Source organism: Oryx dammah, unplaced genomic scaffold (genome assembly GCF_014754425.2).
Source record: "Oryx dammah isolate SB20612 unplaced genomic scaffold, SCBI_Odam_1.1 HiC_scaffold_27, whole genome shotgun sequence".
Classification (NCBI taxonomy): Eukaryota; Metazoa; Chordata; class Mammalia; order Artiodactyla; family Bovidae; genus Oryx; species Oryx dammah.
In genome coordinates this window covers 105671761-105685228 of record NW_024070211.1, presented here as the reverse complement: position 1 = coordinate 105685228, position 13468 = coordinate 105671761, and the positions used below count along the sequence as shown (strand labels likewise).

Here is a 13468-nt window from a genome sequence, read left to right as displayed (position 1 = left end):
GCGGATGGTGACTGCAGCCATGAAATCAGATTATTGCTTCTTGGCAGGAAAGTGAAGACAAACCTAGACATTGTGTTGAAAAGCAGAGACATTACTCTGCTGACAAAGATCTATATCATTAGGGCTATGGTCTTTCCAGTGGTCATGTACGGTTGTGAGAGCTAGACTGTAAAGAAGGCAGAATGCCAAAGAATTGATGCTTTCACACTGTGGTGCTGGAAAAGACTCCTGAAAGTCCCATGGACAGCAAGGAGGTCAAACCAGTCCATCTTAAGGGAAATCAACCCTAAATATTCACTGGAAAGACTGATGCTGAAGCTGAAACTCCAGTATTTTTGTCATCTGATGCGAACAGATGACTCATTGGAAAAGTCCCTGATGCAGGGAAGGATTGAGGGCAGAAGGTGAAGAGGGCATCAGAGGATGAGATGGCTGGATGGCACCACCAATGCAATGAACATGAACTTGGGCAAACTCCAGGAGATGGTGAGGGACAGGGAGGCCTGACGTGCTGCAGTCCACGGGGTTGCAAAGAGTCGGACATGACTGGGCAACTGAACAACAACAGCATACCCTTTTTAAAAATAACCTATTCACACCTAATTTTACAACAAGCTATGTTTTAATTTGTTTTTTAATTGGAAGAAAATTGCTTAACAACGTTGTTGGTTTCTGCCATACAACAATGTGCTGCTGCTGCTGCTCTAAGTTGCTCCAGTCGTGTCCAACTCTGTGCGACCCCAGAGATGGCAGCCCACCAGGCTCCCCCGTCCCTGGGATTCTCCAGGCAAGAACACTGGAATGGGTTGCCATTTCCTTCTCCAATGCATGAAAGTGAAAAATGAAAGTGAAGTTGCTCAGTCGTGTCCGACTCTTAGCAACCCCATGGACTGCAGCCCACCAGGCTCCCCCGTCCCTGGGATTCTCCAGGCGAAAACACTGGAGTGGGTTGCCATTTCCTTCTCCAGTGCATGAACGTGAAAAGTGAAAGTGAAGTCGCTTACTTGTGTCTGACTCTTAGCGACCCCATGGACTGCAGCCCACCAGGCTCCTCTGTCCATGGGATTTTCCAGGCAAGAGTACTGGAGTGGGTTGCCACTTCCTTCTCCACAGCAATGTGAATCAGCCATAATTATACATATATCCCTGCTTCTTGAACACCCCTCCTTAACCCCATCCCACCACTCCAGGTCACCACAGAGCACCAGGTTGGGTTCTCTGTGTTATATAGCAGCTTCAATAAGCTTTTCTTTATGTGTTTGTATATGTTTGAGGGATTTGCCTTTATTAATTTTATTGAATGATTTCAATTTAGTTTTTATGAATACAGTAACTTTGTTTTCAAACTCATTTTGTCAAATTATGCAAGAGTAAATTCCATAATTATAGTATATTAATTTACAATAGTACAGATTGATTTGAAAACAAACAGCTTATTTTTGATAAGCATACAACTCACCAAGGTGGAAGAAGAGATGTACTCCAGTATAGCCAACCTCCTGAGAAAATAGCATATTACTGGTATCAGTCATTGTGTTTTACAGCGAAAATGCCAAGCATTGTTAGTTTGGTAAGTCAATTAGTATGGAGGTGGGCTAGATAAAAAGCAGTCTGTGCCCAAAGAGTTGTGCAGATAAAGTGGTGAGGATATAATAATTATCATTCACCCAAAATGATGGGCAAAAACCACTATATTACTAAAGTCAGAGAACATTAAAGAAGTTCACCGTGACTAAATTACAGCTTCTGTGAAAGACAGATCTGGGAAATTTGCTTGGAAAGCCAAGCTGGAGACAGAAACTTCTCAGTACAGGCACTCATTCATTCACCAAATATTTATTGGGTAACTAGCATAATTCAGGCCTTTGTGCTTCACAAGGGTCTAGTATTAGGTAAGGCTAGAATAAATGGTGAATTTATTATTTATAGCTGTCCAAAACAGAAGTGACAAGGGTGAACAGAGCATTCCTAGGAATCAGGAAGATGAAACTGAGAGCAGAGTATTACAAAAGTACAATTAAATTTGACTTCACTGTCATTATTTGAAATAAGAGTAAGAAAGATGATTTTGAGTCTAGGTGCTAAGAGATATTTCAAACAGAATCAGGAACTTAGTTTAAAAAGTACATTTAAGAGAGGAAAAAGAAGTCATGCCTTTAATTGATATAGGTTGAGTTTCAGTGACGCTAGACACACTTCTGCTTTCTTACCGTAGTCCAAACAAACCATGGGATATACTTATATTGCTTAAATTGTGTTTGGAAATTAATTTATAAACATCTAAAGGATCACCTGTGTAAACCTGGGAACTTTCCAAGAGCATATCTTCCATTGTAATACTAATAATGGTCATTTAATCATCTTTTATGTTCTTTTAAAATTTCTCCCAGATTGATTCCAAACTGTATGCATTAAAGGGGAATTATACCTTGAAGTATAATAACTGGTAATATTATAAAGCTTGATTTTAAAACAAGAGTAGCTAATTTTTAAGAATATTCTTAAGAATGTTGTTGTTCAGTCACTCAGTTGTGTCCAGCTCTTTGCAACCCCATGGAACTGCAGCACGCCAGGCTTCCCTGTTCTTCACTAACTCCCAGTTTGCTCAAACTCATATCCATTGAGTCAGTGATGCCATCCAACCAACTTATCCTCTGTGGCCCGCTTCTTCTGCCCTCAATTATTCCCAACATCAGAGTCTTTTCCAATGAATCAGCACTTTGCATCAGGTGGTCAGAATATTGAAGCTTCAGTTTCAGCATCAGTCCTTCAAATGAATATGCAGGGTTGATTTCTTTTAGGATTAACTGGTTTGATCTCTTTGCTGTCCAAAGGACTCTCAAGAGTCTTCTCCAACAGCACAGTTTAAAAGCACCAACCCTTCAGTGTTCAGTCTTCTTTATGGTTCAACTCTCACCTTTGTACACGACTACTGGAAAAACCATAGCTTTGACTAGACCGACATTTGTCTGCAAAGTGATGTCTCTGCTTTTTAATATACTTCCTAGGTTTGTCATAGATTTTCTTCCAAGGAGCAAGAGTCTTTTAATTTCATGGCTGCAGTCACTGTCTGCAGTGATTTTTGGAGCCCAAGAAAATAAAGTCTGTCACAGTTTCCATTGTTTCCCCATCTATTTGCCACGAATTGATCGGGGACCAGATGCCATGATCTTAGTTTTTTGAATGCTGAATTTTAAGCCAACTTTTTCACCCTTCTCTTTCACTTTCATCAAGAGGCTGTTTAGTTTCTCTTTGCTTTTTGCCATAAGGGTGGTGTCATCTGCATATCTGAGATTATTGATACTTCTAGCAAGCTTGATTCCAGCTTGTGCTTCATTCGGCCCAGCATTTTGCATGATGTATTCTGCATAGAAGTTAAATAAGCAGGATGACAATATTCAGCCTTGATATACTCCTTTTCCAATTGGGAACCAGTCCATTGTTCCACGTCCTATTCTCAGTGTTGCCTCTTGACCTGCATACAGGTTTCTCAGGAGGAAGGTCAGATGGTCTGGTGTTCCCATCTCTCTCAGAATTTTCCACAGTTGATTGTAATTTACATAGTCAAAGGCTTTAGCATAGTCAATGAAGCAGATATTTTTCTGGAATCCGCTTGCTTTTCTATGATCCAGCGCATGTTGGCAATTTGATCTCTGGTTCCTCTGCCTTTCCCAAATTCAGCTAGTACACCTGAAAGTTTTTGGTTCATGTACTGTTAAAGCCTAGCTTGAAAAATTTTGAGCATTACTTTGTGAGCATGTGAGATGAGCACAATTGTGCGGTAGTTTGAGCATTCTTTGGCATTGCCCTTCTTTGGGATTGGAATGAAAACTGACATTTTCCAGTCCTGTGGCCACTACTGAGTTTTCCAAATTTGCTGGCATATTGACTGCAGCACTTTCATAGCATCATCTTTTAGATTTGAAATAGCTCAGCTGGAATTCCATCACTTCCACTAGTTTTATTCATTATGATGCTTCCTCAGGCCCACTTGACTTCACACTCCAAGATGTCTGGCTCTAGGTGAATGATTATATGATTGTGGTTATCTGGGTCATTAAGACTTTTTGTACATTTCTTCTGTGTCTTCTTGCCACCTCTTCTTAATATCTTCTGCTTCTGTTATGTCCATACCATTCTGTCCTTTATTTTGCCCATCTTAAGAATAAAGATGAATATACTGGCAACAGCTCTTATCTGAAGAAAGTATGACCCAGTAAGACCTGGAGTAACTATACACCAAGAAAAAAAGTATCAATTTATTTTATCATCATCTAGGCAAGACACAGCATATTAAAAAGCAGAGACATCACTTTGCCAACAAAGGTCTATATAGTCAAAGCTATGGTTTTTCCAGTAGTCATGTATGGATGTGAGAGTTGGACTGTGAAGAAAGCTGAGCACTGAAGAATTGATGCTTTTTAAATTTGGTGCTGAAGAAGACTCTTTGAGGGTCCCTTGAACTGCAAGGAGATCAAACCAGTCAGTCCTAAAGGAAATCAATCCTGAATATTCATTGGAAAGACTGATGCTGAAGCTGAAGCTCCAATACTTTGGTCACCTGATGCTAAGAACTGACTCACTGGAAAAGACCCTGATGCTGGGAAAGGTTGAGGGCAGGAGGAGAAGGGGACGACAGAGGATGAGATGATTGGATGGCATCACCAGCTCTATGGACATGAGTTTGAGCAAGCTCTGGGAGTTGGTGATGGACAGGGAAGCCTGGCATGCTGCAGTTCATGGGGTTGCAAAGAGTCAGACATGACTTAGCAACTGAACAACAACACAGGCAGGACACAACAGAGGAGGATATTTAGTGTGGCAAGCAATAGACATAAACAAATTGATTTTATATTATTTTAGGTTCACATCTTTTCATCTTAGTACTCACAGTTGATAATTGAAAAACCGAAGTCTGGGTGACCAATAATGATATTTATTAATGGATACAAAGTTTGATATGGAGTCTGATATTTGGCACTATGTGTGAAGAACTATGATAAGCAAGAACAGGATTTGCCTCAACATTTTAAAGACTTTTCAAGCAGTACTTGTAAAAAAAATTTCTTTGAGTTAAAGTAATATTATACCAAAATGTTTCATTATTGCTTGTGCTTAAGTTACTATTATGCCATTTGTTTTCTAACAAGTGTTTAATTCATTTGGAAGAATTACTGTAAACAAAGATTAAACAGGAACTCATGTCTACAACTACCCAAAGGTTAGTTTTTTTGCATCTGATGAAATTATTTCCATGAAGATACTGAATATTTATATCATTGTAAAATTCCACTATTGCTTTACATTATGGATAGATGTTTTTGTTTTTGTGTCACTTCAAGATTGAATTATAGATTCTCTTCATCTGTTAGACTCACCTTGGGATTTTTCCTATGGATTATAGAATTATAAGCATGTGAATATACTGTTTCTCTTATTTCAGAAACAGTGTAGTTGCACAGAAGACAGGATGGACATTGGGGTCAGGAATAATTCAAATCTTGGTTTTCTCATTTACTGGTTATATGACATTAGACAAGTTACTTAACCTGTCTAAGCCTTAATTTTATCATCTCTAAAATGATACCAATTATACTAACTCCTCCTCCCTCAACCTTCCTTTTGGCTCTTTTCTAATTCATAAGACAGTGGTTTGCTTAGTACATATTTTCAATAGCCATTTGTAACTTCAAAATATAGAAGTCTGATTTCATACACTGCAAATCATAGTGAATGATTATTTTCTTATACCTTAATATATATACCTTATATAATCTTATATATCTTATATATATGATATATAAGAATGTTAATATACCTTATATAATCTGATTACCATAGATTATTTTCTTATTTCCTCCTCTTATTCAATCACTCTTTTGCTCTAATCTTAAAAATCTCTTTATTTCAAGGAGAATCTAAAATCAGTTCATAGTATTCTTGCTAGACCATTTCTTAGTGACCAAATTAAAGTGATTCACTTTTTATGTCCATCTCATGGTCAGAAGCTTAATGAAAGCAGTAGTTCATCTGAAGGTAGCACCGTAGACATTGGAGCACCTGCCGAGGAACAGCCTGTAGTGGAACCCGAGGAAACCCTTGAACCTGAAGCCTGTTTCACTGAAGGTAAAAAAATGACCTTCATGTTAATCTTACATTTATAGAGTGCAGGTTTTTTTTTTCTTTTTTTAAAGCTGTTGATCATCCAAAATGGACAACTCAGAATAGAGCAGTACCTTGTAGTCAATCTATTTTAATTACTTCTAATAAGCTAACATATGTAAAATCTCTCATTATATTTTGGTTATACCTGCCATGTGTAAGGAACCATGAACATGGAGAAAAGATCATTTAATGTAGTCAGAATGAATGACTAATTTATAATTTTTCAGATAAAATGGTGATTTTGCAAGAAGTCAGCATCTTAAACATTAGTCAAAATTCTCATACACAACATTTGCTTTAAAAATAATTTTTATATTATTATCAAATGAATTGCAAGCATATTTTTTTTCCATGAAAACAGCAGTTTCCAATACTTGGGTGGAACAGGAAATAAGCACTGCCCTATTCCTGATCCCTGCACAGTACCTAGTTGAGTCTGGTGCAGTATGGACAATAAATCCATACTTATTGCTTTGTTTTCTCCATGATTAGCATTTCCCATGGAAATAAGGGTCTGAATAGTTTTCACAATTTCACATCACTAATGCATGTGTTCCTACTACCCTAGGCTTACAGAGTTAGCCCAGCAAGACGGAGATGGCAATAGTCATGAGAAAATGAATCCAGAACATGTCAAAGGGTATCACTGAAGCAGGAGAAGTTATTTATCTGTTCCTGTTTTAATATTATATTTGCAGGCTGTGTGCAAAGATTCAAATGTTGTCAAATCAGTGTGGAAGAAGGGAGAGGAAAACAATGGTGGAATCTGAGAAGAACGTGTTTCCGAATAGTTGAACATAACTGGTTTGAAACCTTCATTGTTTTCATGATTCTCCTTAGCAGTGGTGCACTGGTGAGTGAATACTAAGCAAAAGTGCCAAAATACTAAGTTTTAGAATCACCTAATACTGATGACTTATTAACCTTTCTGTTGCATTCTTTTACTATCCAATGTATTATTTTTCCTGAACCCTCATTGTATAGCTATTTCCATTTCCATGGAATCAGCCGTTAATCTCTGTTTGATAACCCCAGAACTTTTATCTCTATTTTTGACTACTTCCGTTAACATGCATGCATCACTATATCCATCCATCCACCCACCCATCCACTCATATCTTTCTACCTATCTCCAGGGCATTTTTAGTAACACCACTTCATATCTTCCAGACTATAGACAATGTATAACTATGCAGCTCTGCATTTACTTTTATTATGTATACACACATTTCTAATTAACTAGTTATTAATTTTCATTTTATTATTAAGTAATCCAGAAAATCTGTCTAATTTATTCATGATAGTCAAAGGACATGAGTATTTAATTACTCATATTTTAACAACAAAGTAAGCATGATAATACAGAGTAGTTAAAGAAAGTCCTGTGGTTGGGTATATATGTTAATATAATTTCTATGTTCTGATGAATTTTGTTTATGAATTATATTATTGTTATCTCCTATGGACAGTTGATAAGTCCTTAGAGACCACTTCTCTGTCCTTTTTGAAATGCATCCAGTGTTCTCTTGTTACTCCAAAACCAGTGAATATTGGTAACAATAAACACTGGGCAGTGCGCCTAAGTAATCATTTAAGGATTGGTTTCTCTCTGTATAAAAGTGTACATTTTATCAGAATCAATTTCTATTGATATAAAAATCATTTACAAAAATGTAAAGTATAGCACATAGATAGCACTTTAGGAAAATGCTAACACAAATGGACTACTTAAGCCATAAAATAGATGTAGACAGACAGACAGAGATGGAAAGATGATACAGTACTTAACTGAAACACAATAACTTAGGTTTATTTAACTTAAAAATGTATGATTCTAACACAGGCCTATATTTTTCTGCATGTTTCTCTGATGAAATAAATTTTATCTACATGCTACTTTAGATAAGATAGTTTTTTTTTTACCATTTAAATGAATATAGACTTAGATATAAAGTAACATTGAGGTTCATATTAGAAAAAGAATACATATTATAGTTTAAATGAGAAGGAATTTCATCCTACCATCTTTGTTACACCATATCTTTGCTGATAAACATAAACTGTCAACAAAATGAAGGGGACAAATGAACTCAATGTATAGTAAAATTAGATGATGTATTGATCAATTATAATTTCTGCTTTATGAATAATATAAGCCTTTTTATTTCTTCAACCTCCTTTCTGTGGAAAAAATAAAGAGGTTAACAGGAGGAGGCAAAAGATATGAAACAAAGAGAATAAATAACTTCAAGTTGGGATACCAGCATCAAGACGTGTCATTAACAACTATTTCCTGAACAAGTCACTTTAATTCCTTAGAGTTATGCTTTTATTTCTTCCTCTTAGTTAGATCAATAGAGAACATAACTTTTCTCCTGATTCATTAAAAGATCTTTGAAAGGAAGGAAAAAAAAAATCAATAGCTACTTTTCCTCTATCCTCCTATTCCAATGAAATGTCATTATATGTATATGAAAATCAGGGAAAACAGCCTATAATAGCTGTAGCATAAAAGTTTCAGAAAACTAAAATACATAACTTTTCTTTATAGGCATTTGAGGATATATATATTGACCAGCGAAAGACTATCAAAACAATGTTGGAATATGCTGACAAGGTTTTCACTTACATTTTCATTCTGGAAATGCTTCTAAAATGGGTGGCATATGGCTATCAAACATATTTCACCAATGCCTGGTGTTGGCTAGACTTCTTAATTGTTGATGTAAGTATCCTACATATTTTTGTCTTTCATTCAAGGTAATTTGTCTTGTTTATAAACTAATTCCAAAATAGTGAATCTTTGATCACTCTGTTATGTTGACAGGATATGCTACTTAATAGACACTAAACTAATTCACTGAATAATAGTAAAGTTTTTGTAATAAATAAGCTAATTTAGTACTGATTTAGCATTGGGAGGATGGGATTTATGGTGGTTATCTAAGATAAAAAGCTGGGGGAAAAACATCAGAAGTTTGTAAAGAGAATGGTGAAATAGGATATGATGTTTAAGTTACTTTATTAATATTATGATTCAAACAGAGTTGAGTTTGAATCCCAGCCCCACCACTGATTTTGTGTGCCACTAAGTTACTTGGCTCCTGACACTATAAAATGATCATATTAGTACATAAGAGTTAGAGGCACTCAGTAAACAAACAAACCAGTGATGATGGTGGAAGCTACTGTCAATTTTTAAAAAATCAGTTCTAATGAGGTAGATGAAACTGGAGCTGATTATACAGAGTGAAGTAAGCCAGAAAGAAAAACACCAATACAGTATTCAGTTCAGTTCAGTTCAGTTCAGTCGCTCAGTCGTGTCCAACTCTTTGCGACCCCATGAATTGCAGCACGCCAGGCCTCCCTGTCCATCACCAACTCCAGGAGTTCACTCAGACTCACATTCATTGAGTCAGTGATGCCATCCAGCCATCTCATCCTCTGTCGTCCCCTTCTCCTCCTGCCCCCAATCCCTCCCAACATCAAAGTCTTTTCCACTCTTCGCATGAGGTGGCCAAAGTACTGGAGTTTCAGCTTTAGCATCATTCCTTCCAAAGAAATCCCAGGGCTGATCTCCTTCAGAATGGACTGGTTGGATCTCCTTGCAGTCCAAGGGACTCTCAAGAGTCTTCTCCAACACCACGGTTCAAAAGCATCAATTCTTCGGCGCTCAGCCTTCTTCACAGTCCAACTCTCACATCCATACATGACTACTGGAAAAACCATAGCCTTGACTAGACGGACCTTAGTTGGCAAAGTAATGTCTCTGCTTTTGAATATGCCATCTAGGTTGGTCATAACTTTTCTTCCAAGGAGTAAGCGTCATTTAATTTCATGGCTGCAATCACCATCTGCAGTGATTCTGGAGCCCAAAAAATAAAGTCTGACACTGTTTCCACTGTTTCCCCATCTATTTCCCATGAAGTGATGGGTCCAATACAGTATACTAATGCATATATATGGAATTTAGAAAGATGGTAACAATAACCCTGTATGCAAGACAGCAAAAGAGACACAGATGTATAGAACAGTCTTTTGGACTCTGTGGGAGAGGGAGAGGGTGGGATGATTTGGGAGAATGGCATTGAAACATATATAATATCATATAAGAAACGAATCACCAGTCTAGGTTCAATGCAGGATACAGGATGCTTGGGGCTATTGCACTGGGATGACCCAGAGGGATGGTATGGGGAGGAAGGTGGAAGGGGGGTTCAGGATTGGGAACATGTGGACACCCGTGGTAGATTCATGTTGAAGTATGGCAAAACCAATACAATATTGTAAAGTAAAAAAATTAATTAATTCATTAATTTAAAAAATAAATAAAATGTGCTACAAATTAAAAAAAAGAGAAGAAAAAAATTCTTTTTGATTTTTGTAAAGGATCTTTTTAAAGAGTAGATTATATAGCTTGTAACTAAATTATAGAAAATAAGATGTATGGGGAATAGTGAAAAAACTCTACTTCATGCAGTGATGGGAGTTTCTCTAGAACATAACTAGATTTACAGCAAGCCCATAATATACCAACAGCCCTTCACAGAGTTGGTGTATTCAACAATTAATACTTCATCAGCCCAAAGCAAGTAGCTATCTTTGAGATTTGTTAAAGGCAAACATCATGCTTTATGTTTGGCATATTTTCAGCTTTAAAAATGTATTTTCAAAATACCACAGACTTTATAGGCATTTTATTCTCCTAAAATGATAATCCAGCAGAACTACTCAATTTTCTTATGGAAAGTATTTGTACAACTAAGAGCCACGCAATATCTCTTTAATTCTGTTGAACAAAGGCAAATCCAGAGCTATTTGAAAAGCTTAACATTACTAAGAAATGAGTAAATTAGGGAAAAAAACCCCAAAACTCAAAAGAGTGATAAGTGGCTCATATTCTACATACATAAATAGCTCATACAACTCAACATCAAAAAGCAAACGTCCCAATTAGAAAATGGGCAGAAGAATTGAACAGACATTTTTCTGAAGAGGAAATCCATATGGCCAACAGGAACATGAAAAGATGCTCAGTATCACTAATCATCAGGGAAATGAAGAGCAAAACCACAAAGAGATATGACCTCACACCTGTCAGAGAGGCTATCATCAAAAGGGCCACAAATAAAAAATGTGGAGAAAAGGGAACAACTTGTACACTGTTGGTGGGAATGTAAATTGGTGCAGCCACTGTAGAAAACAGAATGGAGCTTCTGCAAAAAAAAAAAAACAAAAAACCAGAACTACCATATGACCCAGCAATTCTGCTCCTGGGTATAGATCTGGAGAAAATGAAAACATTGATTTAAAATGGTACATGCACCCCAATGTTCATAGCAGTATTATTTACAATCACCAAAATGTGGAGGCAGCTTAAGTATCCATCAAGAGATGAGTTGATAAAGAAGGTTTATAATACTGCTAAATAGAATACTACTCAGCCATGAAATAGAATGAGATTTTTGCTATAAGTAACAACATGAATAGACCTGGAAGTTGTTATGCTTAGTGAAATGTTAGACAAGTGCTGTATGTTATCACTTAAATGTGAAATCTACAAAATAAAGCAAACTAGTGAATAAAACAAAATAGAAACAGATTTCACAGCTGTAGAGAACAAATTAGTGGTTACCAGTGAGGAGAGAGAATGGGGGATGGGCAAGATGGGGTAGAGGATTAAGAGGTACAAACCACTATGTATAAAGTAAGTCACTCACAAGGACATATTGTATAGCACAAGGAATATAGCCTATACTTGATAATAACTTTAAATGGAATATAATCTATAAAGATTTTGAGCTACTATGTTGTAAACTTGAAACTAATAGAATACTGAAATCAACTATACTTCGGTTAAAAAAAAGAAACCTCCAATGAATAATTGCTTCAGCATTTCACAAAGAGAAAAAAGTTTCTGCTATTGATATTTCAAACACTAGAAGTTATTTCATATTTCAACTCCTCAAAAACTTTCAAATTAGGCTTTAAATCTAAATGTAATTTAACCTTTTTGAAAATTTCTAAGCTTTACTTTTCTTTATTATACTTATTACATATCTGAACTTTTTAGTGGAAGAATAGTGATTTTGTTATTGTAAGTTGGTTTTTAATAGCCATTTCCAAAATAGTTTAGGAAAATAATTCTATGGAGAATTTTGTAGTTTTGCAACAATAATACTTTCATTTTTCAAGGTTCTATTTTAATTATTTCTTAAGGTTCAGTGTATCACTCTAAAAAAAAGACAAAAGGAATTATACCACATCTCAAGTAAAGTAAAAAGCGCCAACTTAAACACTAAAATATAGAAGATTTTGCAAAAATAGTGTTTAGTTTCTTTGGAACGATCCAATATTCTATTCTCAAACCAAAGAAATTCTATTTGGATACAGAGCTTTGGTCTTTATTTAAAGAATTAGACACGTAAAATTTTATTTCTTAGTTATTGCATATTTCATGCAAATAAAATTTAGTTTAATAAATATTGATTGGCCATTTTGGGTCAAGTACCATGACAGGAGGCTCTAAATTAGTATTAAAAATTTAAGTAAATTTCATGATGGAATTACTTTTAAGTTACATTATTTATCGGAGAAGGCGATGGCACCCCACTCCAGTACTCTTGCCTGGAAAATCCCATGGACAGAGGAGCCTGGTAGGCTGCAGTCCATGGGGTCGCGAAGAGTCAGACACAACTCAGCAACTTCACTTTCACTCTTCACTTTCATGCATTGGAGAAGGAAATGGCAACCCACTCCAGTGTTCTTGCCTGGAGAATCCCAGGGACGGGGGAGCCTGGTGGGCTGCCGTCTATGGCGTCGCACAGAGTCGGACATGACTGAAGCGACTTAGCAGCAGCAGCAGCAGCAAACTTTAGGCAAGTGAAAACACAAAGTATTAGCAAGACACCAAAAAAATCACTGTCAAAAAATCAACCTCAAAACAATGTGACTGAGTGCATTAATTTCTGAGGGTATCAATTATCATTAATTGAAAATACCAACCAACACAGGATAGAGATTGCTTGCCTTTTCTGATACAATTGCAGTTTTTACGCTTTGTTACTGGGCTTTCCTGGTGGCTCAGAGGGTAAAGCGTCTGCCTGCAATGCAGGAGACCTGGGTTTGATTCCTGAGTCAGGAAGATTCCCTGGAGAAGGAAACAACAACCCACTCCAGTACTCTGGCCTGGAAAATCCCATGTAGAGAGAAGCCTGGTAGACTACAGTCCATGGGATTGCAAAGAGTCAGACAGGACTGAGCAATTGCTTGCCTTTTTTGATAAAATTGCAGTTTATACATT

The 13468-nt window shown here is 36.5% G+C and overlaps 1 protein-coding gene across 2 annotated transcripts in view; it reads left to right on the top strand.

Annotated features, from left to right (window-relative positions):
• SCN1A (sodium voltage-gated channel alpha subunit 1) overlaps window positions 1–13468 on the top strand; it is a 149184-nt gene that overhangs the window by 109093 nt on the left and 26623 nt on the right. For both annotated transcript variants that reach the window (XM_040229257.1, XM_040229256.1), the window contains 3 exons: window positions 6006–6126; window positions 6864–7018; window positions 8717–8890. In XM_040229257.1, the coding sequence (XP_040085191.1) occupies window positions 6006–6126; window positions 6864–7018; window positions 8717–8890 (450 nt within the window). The remainder of the gene's footprint in view (window positions 1–6005; window positions 6127–6863; window positions 7019–8716; window positions 8891–13468) is intronic.